At 45.7% G+C, this 15,617-nt stretch overlaps 1 protein-coding gene across 4 annotated transcripts in view; it reads left to right on the top strand.

The window, feature by feature from the left end:
* The first annotated feature begins 501 nt into the window (after window positions 1-501).
* Window positions 502-15,617, top strand: part of ppfia2 (PTPRF interacting protein alpha 2) — a 384,719-nt gene continuing 369,603 nt past the window's right edge. For 3 of the 4 annotated variants that reach the window (XM_080191163.1, XM_080191164.1, XM_080191162.1), the window contains exon 1: window positions 938-1,707. In XM_080191163.1, the coding sequence (XP_080047289.1) occupies window positions 1,468-1,707 (240 nt within the window). In that variant the 5' untranslated portion in view covers window positions 938-1,467. Of the gene's footprint in view, window positions 599-937; window positions 1,708-15,617 lie in introns of those variants that run through there. The other variant, XM_080191161.1, reaches the window with a different exon arrangement.

Below are 15,617 nucleotides of genomic sequence, written 5' to 3'. Positions count from 1 at the left end.
GGAAAAAAAACACCGGCCATGCATGTTAGATTAATTCTAACGCATGCATACAACATTTGGGATCCATACTTAACAATGACATCATTGTTCAGGAGGCATGCAGCTGCTTTAGAGGGCGCTCACCGAGCGGGTGGACATTTGCAGATATTACAAATATTTCTACCGTAGTGATCTAGGGAGTGGCACACGCCTTACATCAGCCTTCTCGGCCCCCCTAGTTAAAATCTCACCCGATAACAACGTGATGTTTTACAATGCCCGGCGTCCCCGGCCGATTTGCAGCAAGCAGCGAAACAGAAATCACATATAACAAACACATCCTCAAAAAAAAATGCTCGAGGCAACCTACAGGCAGCTGACCTCCCCCCTCGAAAAGAGGGGAGACGCTAAACAGCTGGATGAGTGTGTGTATGTGTGTAGGTTTGCAGTCTGCTCGGGGGGTGGGGGGCGGTGGAGGAGGGGAAACATGAGGTAATGCCAAATAAACTCTGGATCCGCCCATATTGTGAGAGTATAATGTGGACATACCGTTCACCGTCACATGTTGCACACACATCACATACATATAAACGGGATGGCAACGATGCCAGACGAGTAGGTGAGTAAAACAAAAATGCAATAAGTTGCACAATTTCAAAGAACCGGGCGAGTCGTTGTATTTGCATTGAAACGAAAAAAGAAATAACGTGCACACACTGAAAGGGGATGAGATGGTGGGGAGGTGGAGGGACGAGATGTATGAAGCTTGCAGAAGCGCCCCTGTTAGGGATGGTGCTGTGGGTTCGAGCTGATGCTGTGCCCATCAGCCGGCTTGTGTCCTTTGCAGCACCGCTTCCAGTCAGATCCCACCCCTCCCCCCATACATACATACCACACACATACACATAATAAATTAAAATAATTATCCATTGATTCTTCTTTACCTCGCTCTCAAGAGTGATTACGGCGAGATTACCGAGCTCTCCGTGATCATTAAGGCGGGCGGAGGAAAGGCGAAGGGGACCAATCGGCTGGAGTCTCTCTCTCTCGCTGCTGGAGAGCGAAGCCTTCGCCTCCGCGCGACCGTTAACGGCAGCGCCGCGCGACCTTTCCGTTTAAAATTTGGAAGCTAACGGCCGGGAGAGAATGTGAGCCGAGATATGCTCAAGATTCAAGCGGCAGCGGCGGGCCTGCTGCAATTGTCATTCTTATCTGAAGCGAGAGATAGAGAAAATGACCTAACGAGCTTTTAAAAAAATAAATAATAAAAAAGGGGTGGGGGCATCAAGTGACGGGGAAGTGTCAGAGATGTCAAAATGCCACTTGGACGGTGAGGAGGAATGGCGAGCTGAACTGCATACCTCTTGGTGTTTGTGTGTGTCTGGCCCGTGGATCTTGACTTGATTCTGTGTTTATCTTTTTTCTCCCCCCGGCTGGAAGCTCCTTTGCCCCGGCCGCCAGCCGGAGAGGCTGGGACTCGGCACCACCATGATGTGCGAGGTGATGCCCACCATCAGCGAGGACACCCTCAGCCAGAGGGGCTCCCAGAGCAGCTCGGAGGACTCCAATTTCGAGCAGCTGATGGTCAACATGCTGGACGAACGGGACCGGCTGCTTGACACCCTGCGGGAGACCCAGGAGAGCTTGGCGCTGGCACAAGGCAAACTCCAGGATGTCATTTACGATAGGGACTCGCTGCAGCGCCAGCTTAACTCTGCACTGCCCCAGGTAGGCACCTCCGACTTCTGAAAGCCTTGCTTAAATAAAAATCTCCAGTCACTAACAGCAATGTGCATTATTGCAACCATGGAGCCATCTTTCCGCTTTTTTTTCGCGTACACGATTCTATTTTTCTGTCATGCCTTTTACCACTAGATGCGTCCAGATGTTGGCATGAGATTCTCTGAAGTGGGTGCATGATGTGATGCTCTTGGTTGCTGTGCAGTATCCATTGAATTCATCAGTGCCATATAGTTTGACAGGTGTATTGCGATTATGTTACTGTATGCAATGGTTTAAAGGGAGAAATTGATGAACGAAAAATTACCAATGTATTAATTTAAAGTTGCATTTTTATTGAGGATATAAAATGGTCTGGTTCACTGTGATTTTCTTTTCATAGGCAAACTAAATCTTAGCTATTTTTCAAAGCATATGATATAAATTCAAATGTTAGTTTAGTTAATAATGTGCAATTTAATGAATAATTAAATCGTGTATTAACGTACTGTGTTCAATAAATTTGAAATTTTTCTCAAAATCCAGAACTTGAATTAATAAAAAAATTCTTAATGCTCTATATAAAATGTATAAACAATTAGATTGTTTGAAATGTCAAGCAATGACCAAGGTTTTACCTTTTAAAGATAAACTATTATAGAAATTATCTTATGATGAAATATTAGATTGAATTATATGTTCCTATAATTTCGTAGAATTCTTATGTAATTGTTTCATGGTAATCCTGTACAAAAGTAATAAGCATTCTCATTGTCATTGTTTTAACCAAATTCTAGTGAAAAATGAAGACATGTCACCTGTATTCAAAAGGCAGATGGTCAAAGTTGAACTCAATATGTACATGTTGAAAGTTTTAAATCACTGATGTAGATATCTCACATAGTCAGTGTCTTATTTTTAAGGATCTAAAACATTAAGAAAAGGAACCCAATCATTAATGTTTTATTAAAATATATAACTTATCAACTAACTATGTTAGTGTCCAGAGTATACAGCTAGTTGGCATGAGTCTTTTTGAAGGGAAGAACGGATTTGGAATTTATGGAAGAATTACTTTTGAAGTCATTGAGATATGTTATGAAATAATACCTAAAGGCACAAGTTTATTTATTTTATACCCATGGATTTTTACCAGTGCTAATGTATTGAAACTGCATTGTATAAAATAAGGATTGCACGTAGCACGATTGTATTTCAGTATAGTATTGCTGTTGTGAGACCAATTTTCAGGTAACACATTTCTTTCTCATGTACTCTGTGGGCTCTATGTTCATTTTTGAAGCTGTAGTGTGGATTATTTATTTTTACGATGATTGCCTTGCCAATTATAACTGAGATTTTAATGGAATGTTTAGATCATATTTGAACTTCACCATTACATATGTGTGCAGAAGAGGTTATAAAGGCTGATGTGCAAATGCCTGTACTTGTGGCATTGGTGACATATTCACTAGCATTTTGGGAATATTTCCTTTGCTTTCTATTATGCAGCAATGTATCCAGAGGTCTGGATTACTAATCCAGAGAATGGGAGTACAAATCTAACCATGGTGGTTTGAGTAAAACATTCAATGTAAATTAAAAAATTAAAAAAGCCGGTATCAACCAATGCAACTGTGAAGCTGTTGGATTTTTAGAAAACAGAACTGTTTCATTAATGGGAGGGACATTTGCTTTTGTTAACTGGTCTGTTCTATATATAATTGTAACCCCCACATAAGTACAATTGACTCATAACTGCCCTGGTAGGTAACTTAGCAAGCTTCTAATAATAGTGGTTGAACAAGGTAGCCCACCAACAACTTCTCAGGGGAACTAGGGACAGGCAATAATGCTGGCCTACCAGTAATGCCCACATTCTGAGAATGAAAGGTTGCCACCTCCGGGTTTTAAAGCGTGCAACTGGCAGTCTACCGGCCTGACTGTCTATGCTGGTACATTCCCAATCCACAGCACAGATGAAATTATTTCATCATGTTTCCAAACTAATTGTGCTGACTTCCTTTTTCACTTTTGCCAAGGAGAACAGATTTTTATGCATTTTCAACACACAGCTGCTCCAACCTCAGTGTTCATACCAGAATTTTTGTGACTTCATTCTAATACTTGACGTTTAAGATTGTGGTATTTTATAGAGTTAGCGTCCTGGGATATGTCAAGTTGTTTGAGAAGCTTTCTGTTGTAGATACAAGACTTATAGTTACACAAGAGCAATAATAACTGTATGATTGTGAACAATTTTATGTCTTGTTGCTCTATTACCCACTTTTGAAAAATCAAAAGAAAACATTTGCTTTCTTGATGAAGTTAGACACCTCTTGATCAATAAGGCTACTGAAGGAAATGACATCTGCAAACTTTTTGACCTCATCTAATTTGCTAGGGGAGCATGGCAAATGAATGCTTAAAATCAAGAAAATCAAGTCAGAAATCCATTGATTGCTATTTTAATCCTAGAACTGACTCAGGTAGGGAATATTACCCCAAGAAATACAGGTGCCCTGCATTTGTAAATCCCAGTTGAGGTTTGATGACATTAATTGATATCAGGCACTTCCTAACGACAAAGATCTTCCCAAAGGTAAACTTGCTCAGTATAAAGCTAGTGAAATTGATCTCACAATCTGATTGACATGATGGAAAGCTGCATTCAAAAGAGCACTGCAGTCACCTAGAGACACTAAGGTCACTTTTTGAGCATTTACTTCATTTATTTCTGATTTTTTTCTTCTCATCCATTTTCATTACGCGCTCTACTTCTCATGGGTGCGATTTTTGCTGTGAATATGTAGAGGAAAATGAGAAGCAGCAGTAGCCTGAAGAACCAGGGCAAGCAGCAGATAGGGCTATTAAAACACAGCTGGTTAGAAGGCTGCTCCTGGAGGGCCTTATTCAGTCCACAAAGTCTATAGGTTAAAAGTCACTTCCTTGGATAGTTTTGAAGAGCAATGTGGGGGTAAATAACCAAGCAGTTTGTTACTTATGTAATGCCCACTGAAGTGGACTTTGCCTGATAGACCAAGCAGCTAAACTTCATTGTTGGTTGTCAAAATGATGTCCAAGCTTCTGTAGGGGATGTAACCATAACTTGCATTATAGAGTGCAGAGTTGCCAGAGAAAATCAGGATATTATCTTTGCAATGGATATCAACAGTGAGAATTAGAGAAATCTGAAATTTGCAGCAGTGATTGATTTCACTCAGATCCACGGCATCATTGTTAAGTTAACGAGTATCTTATATCAGTAGCAAGACTACTCCATCAATGTTCAACAGGTATATAGCCACAGCAGAAAGATAATGCAAATCATTGCAAGTTTTGCTGGCCACTTCTATGCATCTTCATCTTGAGAAGCATTAATGGATGGCTATCAAGAGGCAATGAGTACCCCTTCTATACATTGTTGATGACAGCCATCGCAACTTCAATACCCCTGGCCAACACAGGCACAGTGAGAGCCAAGGGATCTCGAGGTACATCTTGGATCTTGAACAATTGGCTAAAGCTGAGGAAGAACCAGGCCAGCAGGGCACATTGTGGCTAGAATGGATAGGGAGTGGTAGATTCAGTGCTTCACTGGTAATTCAGTGCTTTCAATTAGCTCTTCAATCCCTAAAACGTGGAAAAAAGTAACATTTGGCATTTACCTTATTATACCTTCACCAATACCTTGATTTAGCTTTATAATGAACGTTGAAAACATTTAACCATCCTCGATGTCAGTGATCCGCAAGTGCAGAGCAGTAGTACTTGACTGTTACAGGGGCATTCTAATAAATGTGACTTTCTTGAACTGTGATAGAAATTGGTTGAGAGATCAATAAGGAAGCAGTTATGCTGACAGGGGAGGTCATGGCAAATTGGAACTGTCACTAGACTAGTAACCCAGAGACCCAGCGTAATGCTCTGGGGACCTTGGTTCGAATCTCTCTATGGTGGGTGATGAAATTTGAATTGAATAACAATCTGGAATTACAAGTCTAATGATGACCACAGTCGATCGTCATTAAAAAAACACAAAATCACTAATATTCTTTAGGGAAGGAAATCTGCCATCCTTACCTGTTTCGGAGACTCATAGCAATGTGGTTGACCCTCAAATGCTCTCTGAAATGGTCTAGGAACTCACTCAGTTCAAGGACAATTAGAGCTGGGCAGTAAATGTTGGCCTAGCCAGTGGCACCCCCATCCCCTGAATGAATTTTTAAAAAGCCGAAAAGGTGTATGTGTCATACCTGTTGCTCCTCAGGGGCTGAGACTTATCCCTTTCACTGATCTGTGGGAGTTTAGAAGATAGGAAAACAAGTTAGCCATTAGCCTCTTGAGCTTGTTGTGCCATCTGCCTCTGAGGTTCTAATGAGGCCAAGGAGACCTGATTTGCAGGGCAATGGATGAGCAGATGGGGCCTGTGCTATGAAACATGGTGAGTTATTTAAAACTCCATTGACTTTGGTTGGAACTGAACCTCCCACCAGTGAAAGGAGCCATGAAATTCCACCTAGTTGAATCTTGTACTAAGCCAATTCCCCACACTGCCAAAACCCACTTGGAGTTACAACTGTGTTATAATCTTGGTTCCTTGAGACTGATTGTTAGCCTGTAATACTGCATATGGTAAAATCATCAATAATGACAAGAATGTTTTGTGAGTGCAGTGATTGATATGTGAAACTGCTTTTCTTTGCATTGTCAGAAATTTTGGGACCTAAGAATATACATATGTTAGATTTTATTGCACTCGCTTATAGAGCAAACCAGTAGGAGAAAACATAATCAGAGTATGAGAGTGATTCTCCCATTGTGCTGCTTTAATTTTTAGTGCAGTGGGCTGGGAGACTTGAGCGGCGGCCAATTCGTGCAGGGTATCAGGGCCTCTGTGCATCTCCCAGCCTAAGGTTTTTGGTGTCAACGGATCCACGCTGAAAATCAGGGTAACAGATATTAGCATGCGTTTACATACCTTATCATCTAATTAGTGGGTGCACAACTAGAATTTCAGACCCTTGCTAGCATTTCCCCATCTCTCTGACGTGATGTAACGCTGGCAGGGATTACAACTGCTGTATAACTACTGCAGGACCTGGCGTGGCAGTGTTGAACAGGAGTAAGGAGATAAGTTGTATGGAGCTGCAGCCTCTGGAGTTGCAGGGGAGGTTGGAGGCAGGACTTGGAAAATTTTTGCTTGCTGTGGGGAGGTTCCTGGAGAGTTCAAAGTGCTGTCCCCAGCCCCAGGTTCCATGTATTTCTGTGGGATAGAATGGGGTCCTTTACTGAGTACTGGCTGCAGCCATTGGGATGTTCCATCATTCTGGCTATGTGGTGTGGTGAGGGACTTTGATTTGATTTATTATTTTGATTTGATTTATTATTGTCACGTGTATTAGTATACAGTGAAAAGTATTGTTTCTTGCATGCTATACAGACATAGCATACTGAACATAGAGAAAGAAGGGAGAGAGTGCAGAATGTAGTGTTAACAGTCATAGCTAGTGTGTAGAGAAAGATCAACTTAATGTGAGGTAGGTCCATTCAAAAATCTGATGGCAGCAGGGAAGAAGCTTGAGTCAGTTGGTACGTGACCTCAGACTTTTGTAGACAGCAGAAGATGGAAGAGAGAATATCCAAGATGCATGGGGTCCTTAATCATGCTGGCTATTTTGCCGAGGCAGAGGCAAGTGTAGGCAAAGTCAATGGTTTACGTGATTGGTTGGGCTATGTTCACGGCCTTTTGTAGTTTCTTGCGGTCTTGGGCAGAGCAGGAGCCATACCAAGCTGTGATACAAACAGAAAGAATGCTTTCTATAGTGCATCTGTAAAAGTTGCTGAGAGTCATAGCTGACATGCCAAATTTCCTTAGTCTTCTGAGAAAGTAGAGGCATTGATGGACTTTCTCAATTATAGTGGTGGTTTGGGGGGGGTGGGGGAACCAGGACAGGTTGTTAGTGATCTGGACACCTGAAAACTTGAAGCTTTTGACCATTTCTACTTTGTTCCCATTGATGTAGACAGGGGCATGTTCTCCACTACGCTTCCTGAAGTCAATGACAATCTCCTTCGTTTTGTTAATGTTGCGGGAAGATTATTGTCGTTGCACCAGTTTACCAGATTCGCTATCTTATTCCTGTATTTTGTCTCATTGTTGTTTGAGATTCAACCCACTATAGTGGTGTTGTCAGCAAACTTGAAATTCGAGTTGGAGGGGAATTTGGCCACACATTTGGACTGGACTGACTGCTGAGGTTTTAGGGAGTGATGTGGATGTGCAGGGAAGTGCACCAGGTACTGTTTGAGGACTCATTAGTTCAGGCAGCTGATGCTCCAAGCAGGGGTGCTCTGGTTGACATAGCCACTCATACTCTGCAGTAAATGGGAACCCATCTTGTGATAATAAGAGGTCTGTCCCTGCCCCGTGTGCCTCACTGCAACATGTGCTGGAAGGGGATGCTGTAGTTGCACTCATGGCAATGACTCAAGGGAATGCAATGGTCATGCCTGCACACTAACCTGCATGCTCTCCCTGCCTGCCATGTTAACTATGCCAATGGCAGGCAACCTAATCAGGTGATGCATGGCACCACAGATTGCATTGTGTTGCCAGCATTCACAAGCGGGGGTACTGGTCCCAGTGAGGGATTCAAGGTGGGGGGGAATGGGGGCTGTATCGGATGGTGCTGCGGTAGTTGCAAGCAATGGCATATATCTATCAATTTCTCTCTCTCTAACCCCCACTGTGCAGAATGGATCTTGGTCTCATTGATTTAGAGCTAGCCATTATGATGGCAGCTGAGGAGGGGGAGGCAACTCAGGTACAGGGCCGCAGGTAGGTCACTGCAGGAGCAGCCAGTGACAAGCCCTCAGGAAATAAGCAGGGGGCTGCTACTGATGGCCATGAAGTGGGAGAGAACTTTCCCGAAAGGATGAGAAGGAGGAGGCCTAGGCAGTACTGGACCAGAACATCATTCAAGGGACTGTTGGAGGTCATGTGCTGTCACCAGCTCCGCCTATCTAAGGATGGTATGGCACCTGTGTGAGGTGTTAGCAAATCTGGCACCTGAGGGGAGGGGCGGCCAACCGCTGCCATTAGAAGTTAAGATGAAGGTGCACTTAATTTCTGTGCAATTAGAGTTGTTTCAGGCACCCAGTGGCGACCTTTGTGGAATCTGTCAGGCCTCAGTCTACAGATGTGTTATCCAGGTGACAGATGCCTTGTTCACCCGGGTAGGCCAATACATCCACTTTGATGTTGGACAGGGTCAGCAGGAGGCTTTGCCACTATTGCTGGGATGCTCCATATGCAGGGAACACATATCATCCTCCAGTCCCCATGAGGTAATGGGCAACCAATTATCAACAGAAAGGGATTCCACTCCCTCAGTGTACAAATTGAATGTAACCATTGAATGAACATCATGCAGGTCTGTGCATGCCATCTAAGGAGTATCCATGACAGCTATGTGCTGAGGCGGTCGGACATCACTGGGCTTTTTGAAGATCAGACCAGACTGTCGGGATGGCTCATGGGGGACAAGGCGTGAGCTGAGGTCATTGCTGATGATACCAGTGTGGAGGTCTGGGACCGAGGTGGAGGCCCACTACAATGAAGTCCATAGTAGAGCATTGCATAAGCCTGTTGAAGATGCAATTCTGCTGCTTGGACCACTCTGGGAGTCACCTCCAATATGACCCTTTGCGTGCCTCACACATCCTGTACAGTACAGCATGGCGCAGCAGCGGGGTGATCAGCTGCAGGAGGAGGAGGATTGACACCAGACAGAAGTGGACAATTTGCCATATGAGGAGCCGGAGGATGGAGGGCAGGTGGCGATGGCAGGTGCCTGGCAGGGCAGGGTAGGCAGGGAGGCCCTGATTGCATCCTGCTTCACGTAGCTGGTGACATCCAGTGTGGGGGCTGCTCCCAACACCTTCCACTACACCCCAAGAGCCACTGCAGTTGCCTCCCCCCCCCACAACTCAAAGCTATCCACTCCACATGACCCTTCCCCTTCCCAACCCTCTCTCAACCTACACTCCCCCCACCCTTTGCCACCCACTATCATACCCTCCCCCCGACCTCGAGAAACACCACAACAGGTCAATGGGCCTGGGCTGGCTTGGTAGCGAATCTTTGGTGAAGGCTAAAGGATGATGACAACTCACTATAAGACACATTGGGATTTTGCTCCTGGTGCCACTCCAGTCTGACTCCTACCTGTTCTCCGAATGCACACTGGTACCTGGGCCCACATAGCAGTAAGGATTGGGAACACAAGCGTGTGGGGCAATAGGTCGGGAGCTCAACTGAGGGTTGGCAGGGGTGCGGGTGCAAACAGTATTTGACTAAGGATCCAGTAGATGGTAGGGAAAGTAGTGCAGGAAGTCTATAACCCCGAGGGGTTGGTATCACTCAACACAACATGGTAGGCTGGTAGAAAAGGTTAAGGCGCATGGGATACGAGGTCAGGTAGCTAGGTGGATTGAGAACTGGCTGGGTAATAGGAGACAGAGGGTAGTTGTGGAGGGGACTTTGTCCAGCTGGAGGCCAGTGACCAGTGGTGTGCCGCAGGGCTCAGTGCTGGGACCTCTCCTCTTTGTAGTCTACATAAATGACTTGGAAGAGAGCGTAGGTGGTGTGATCAGCAAGTTTGCTGATGACACCAAGATGGCAGGGTTGGCGGGTACCGAAGCGGATTGTGAGGTGATACAACAGGATATAGATAGGTTGGTGCATTGGGCAGATAGGTGGCAGATGGAATTTAATCCTGACAAATGCGAGGTGATGCATTTTGGAAGGAATAATGCAGAGAGGAGTTATGTGATTAAAGGTAGACAAATTAGGAGTATAGAAACACAGAGGGACCTGGGAGTGCAGGTTCACAAATCCATGAAGGTTGCGACACAAGTGGAGAATGTTGTCAGGAAGGCTTATGGAATGCTGGCCTTTATAGGAAGGGGTATAGAGTTTAAAAGCTGCCGTCTAATGCTTCAGTTGTATAGAACGTTGGTTAGACCGCATTTGGAGTACTGCGTCCAGTTCTGGTCACCTTACTACCGGAAGGACGTGGAGGCTCTGGAAAGGGTGCAGAGGAGGTTTACCAGGATGTTGCCTGGCATGGAGGGGCTGGGTTACGAGGAAAGGTTGGAGACACTGGGACTGTTCTCCTTGGAAAGACGGAGATTGAGGGGGGACATGAAAGAGGTATATAAGACACTGAAGGGAATAGACAGAGTCAATAGTGAGAGACTGCTCCCTAGATTGGTTACAAATACAAGAGGACATGATTTAAGGGTGAGGGGGGAGAGATATAATTTGGATATGAGAGGAAGGTTCTTTACGCAGAGAGTTGTGGGGGTATGGAACGCGCTACCGAGTAGGGTGGTGGAGGCGGGAACGTTGGACTCGTTTAAGGTTCAGTTAGATAGGCACATGAGTGAAAAGAGGATGGAGGGTTATGGTAGGGGTTATTAAATAAGGGTTAGAACCTCGGGAGACACCGGAAAGGCAGGCTTGTGATTAACGTTTTTGTCTTTTATTCCGCAGGTGGAGGTCCACCTCGTTGTCAAACGAGGGGCATGCACACGGTGGGTCGTGCGTGGGTTACTCTTGGAGGTTCCAGGAGTGGCCTAGTACTTCGTGTCGGTGTGTGTGCTTGATCCTGGACCGGTAGACGCAACAGCTCGGTGACTAGCACTGCTAGCTGTGCAGATACATGGATTTGGGCCTGTGTCTGTGGGAGTTTGTGCATTCTCCCTGTGGGTGCGTGGGTTTCCTCCGGGCGCTCCGGTTTCCTCCCACACCCCAAAGATGTGCTCTTAGGCTGATTGGTTTTACCAAATTGACACTATTCTCCCCTGAATCTGGCTAAGTCAGGGGTTCTATTCGTAGACACGCAGGGTAGAATAGGTGTAGGGTGATGCGGCGGTGCGGGCTTGTTGGGCCGAAGGGCCTGTTTCCCGTGCTGGGTTGTTCTTCGTTCTTTTTGTACAACAGTCCATGCCTCGATGTGTGGGATTCAGACACACTCAGCTCTGTTGGGGGAGAATCAGAGACAGATTAGTCACAGCTGTGAGGTGAAAATAACTTTTAATTGTGCTCTTAACATTGACCAAAACTTAACCCTGATTACTGATGACCCAAAATCCAGGAGGCAAGGCCCTGGAGGGTTGCAGATGATTCACAATGTTAATTTTTTAGTGTAATTGAGTTGGTTTGTTACAGTATCAAGGAGGGTATATTATTGTGTCACTATTGTTTTAATATTAGTTGTTATTTTATAACTTATCGTTGTGGATAACTCACAATGGTCATTTCACTGTAACAGTTGTTTGTTATTGTATTAGAAGGGGTACATTACTTAGTGTATCGTGTTCATAGATGTTTGTTGATTTATTATTTCATGGTGTAACCCCTGGAAGGTGCAGCCTCAGAAAGTGCAGTCAGAAGAGCAGAGCCCTGGAGGTGAAACCCAGAGAAGAGGAAAATACAGAAGGCAAAGCCCTGAAAAGTTGTAGATAACTTACAATGAACTCCTTTCTTATTGTAAGGGAGTTGTTTGTTATTGGTTAACGGACAGCGTGTTAGCTGACGGTATTGTGTTTATGTTATAGTTTGCTGGTTTATAGTTGTTGTGAGCTGTTTGCAACCTTGGAAGGCCCTTTGTGGATAACTCACAAGGCATGCTAGCTGTTCGTTACTGTGCTATGTTGCTTGTGTCATTGTATTAAAAATGGCATGTTTATTGTTGACACTGTATTGTATCGGGTGTTATCTGTATAATTTATTGTATTCTTGTTTGTATTTTAAAAGTGTAATGTATTTTGTATTTGTTAACTGTTCGATAAACAAAAAAATTGACTACTGGTGCCCTTGTAGTGAATCTCCAACTTTCTAATCTTATGCAGCTTCATCTAGGTGCTGCCCCAGGATCGTATCGAAGGTGGAAGCACCCAGCTGTGATCCACGCCCCATTGCCTTTGATGCTCTTTGCGGCGTCCCCTTGGGGCCGGGATCGGGAAGGCTCGGCCGACTTTTTTTTTGGCCTTGGAGGGAGTGCAGAGGAGGTTTACTAGGCTGATACCGGAGTTGAGGGGGTTGAGCTATGAGGAGAGGCTGAATAAACTGGGCTTGTACTCGTTAGAGTTTAGAAGAATGAGAGGAGATCTCATTGAGACGTATAAGATGATGAATGGGATGGATAGGATAGAGGTGGAAAGACTCTTCCCGCTCAAAAAAGACAATAGGACTAGGGGGCACAGCCTCAAGATAAAAGGGGGGCGGTTTAGAACGGAGTTGAGGAGGAACTTCTTCACTCAAAGGGTGGTGAATGTCTGGAATTCTCTGCCCGTTGAAGTGGTGGAGGCTGCCTCGCTAAATATTTTTAAGACGCGGGTTGATGGGTTTTTGATAGGAGAGGGGATTAAGGGTTATGGGGAGAGGGCGGGAAAGTGGAACTGAGCAGCGACAGATCAGCCATGATCTTATTGAATGGCGGGGCAGGCTCGAAGGGCTAGATGGCCTACTCCTGCTCCTATTTCTTATGTTCTTATGACTTGTGGACGACACTGATGTTTTTGAGCCACCCTGTTCATTCAACTGGGCCCGAGATGCTCCAGTGTGACAAAGGAGAGAATTGAAACGTCTCGGAACATCCGGAGTGCCTTGGATAGAAGGCCCCAGCATGGACTCTAGTCCTTCCTCCTCCCTCACGGTGCCGATACACCCCAGGGGCACTCCATGGGAGACCAGGTTGGCTGGACTGAGCTCCAGCATCACCTGGCTCTGTGATCCTGGAGGCCCACATGTGTCTACCCTATGGCCTGCGGTCCCTCAGCCATGGTCCTCTGAGACCAGCCAAGCTCTGAATTCCTTCTGATACAGCATTCTGTGAGTGAGTCAAGCTCTGGAGCCCTTCAACATTAGCCCTCTGAGACTGGGCTAAGTTGATAAGGCACACAGCCACAGCCTGCTGTGTCTCCAGAATCGCAGTGAGAGCCCCAGCCATGTCCAGTGGTATCTCCAATACATCCCTGACGCTTGTGGTCAAAGACCAATGTGCCTCCAGGATGCTGGCGACACCCATGTCTCTTGGATGGCCTGGATCCTGTCACTCATGAGGCCAGATCCCTGTGCCAGACTTTCTACTGCGGATAACATCCTTGCAGTGTTGGCCTGGTTAATACGCTGTGCTGGCACCACATCCTGCAACAGCACTCCGTTTGACTCCTCTGAACAGCCTTGCAGTCGCAGCATGGTTGCTGACAGCCCATCTACTGGGTTTGTTGATGCATCTCCACCAGCTTCTGGATGAACGAACCCCGAGGCCCAGCATCTGGCTTGGGGCCAGCTGCATCCGGCAGACTTCTGTGTGCCCAAGCCCTTGGATATGTCTACCTCCACCTGATCCACATCAGCAGATGTGATGTGCTCACCAGTAAGTGATCTAGAAGCATCAGCACTAATATGACCCCCATCATAATCGTCTTTGTGTTGATGGGTTGTGCTGTTGATACTTGTGCCGAATCACTATTGCTGTCCTTGGAGGATTCTTTTGGGTCTCCCTCCGAGGTCTCGTCTGAGGTATCCATGGGAATTGGTTCCCGAGCAGCAAGGGGGTGCTGTGACACTAGAATGGCCTGGCTCAACAGAATCCAACACACTTAGGGGGAGGGAGGGAAAACAGCCCGTGCAGCATGGCACTTACTTCAAAAAAGACTTAGGAATAAGATTCAGCTGAAGCTCACTTGCATGCCAGATGCTGGCCTGATTGTCGGTGACCATTCTAGGTGTTGATTCTTCCCCTGCCAGTTCCAGGGCACGTTGCTCAGAGCCCATCAGCAGCTGCATCTGAGGAAGACCCCCACCAATTTTCTCCCTCTTACACTGGTTATGTGCGGTTTTCTCCCATGAGGACATAAGGGGGATTGAAAGCATGATGTACAGAAGGGCATGGGGAGCAATGTGTGTCAGGCGTGGGAAGCTTGTGTTGGCTGTTTAGGGGAAATGGATCCCCACTGTGGGTTGCTGATTGGAGCAGTGCCACAGAGATTGGAGGCAGTACTGGTGTTGTGAGACTTTATACTGAGCTGCTGAGGCCATCAACCTTGCTTTAGTTATCTTCAAATTCAACTATTCCAATGCTATCCTGGGTGGTATATGAATTATACACTCCACAATCTTAAACTCTTCCAAACACTAATGCCTATATCTTAACTTGCACAAAGTTACCCCTTAACCCTCTGCTCACCGACCTGCACTAGATCCCAATCCACCAATGCCTTAACTTTATAATTCTTATTCTTGTGTTCAGAACCCTCCATTGCCTCAGTCCTCTCTATCTCTGTTCTCCACCTCTACAGTGTGCTCTAAGAACTTTATATTCCTCAAATCACCTTGTGCATCTTGGACATATATAGGAGGCGATTCTCCCCCAAAAAATTCTAAATGTTGAATTTGCGGAGTACACAGTTTTTTTTCAGTGGGGTTTTCAAAATGAATCTAACACATTCTGTGCACTGCAGAGGGCACTAACGTGAATCACGTGAAAAATCCAGGGGCGGGGCCTATTCCTGCTGAAGAGGCTAAAATCAGCGTGGGGTTCCCGGGGGGTGGGGATGATGGGGGGTTGGTTTGGTGACCGCCCTTGAGGTTTATGGGGATGGTTTGATATTGTAAGCACAACACATGTACAGGTTTCAGAATAGGATGCACACTCACCCTTGCAGCCCAAAGAGTGTGGTTCATTTTTTTGTGGTACAACTCTCCGGACTGCAGACACTTGCTGCACAACAGATAGTGCCTCTCCTCCACTGTGTCCAGCAGGTGGGCCTGCTCAATCTCTGAAAACCTGGCAACACTTTTCTACAGGGCCATCTTCCTAGCATGACTGCCTGTGTTTCCATCA

Source organism: Carcharhinus amblyrhynchos, chromosome 6 (assembly GCF_965287045.1).
Source record: "Carcharhinus amblyrhynchos chromosome 6, sCarAmb.v2.hapA, whole genome shotgun sequence".
Taxonomy (NCBI): Eukaryota; Metazoa; Chordata; class Chondrichthyes; order Carcharhiniformes; family Carcharhinidae; genus Carcharhinus; species Carcharhinus amblyrhynchos.
The sequence above is the reverse complement of the archived record's forward strand: the minus strand, read 5'-3'. Positions and strand labels throughout refer to the sequence as shown.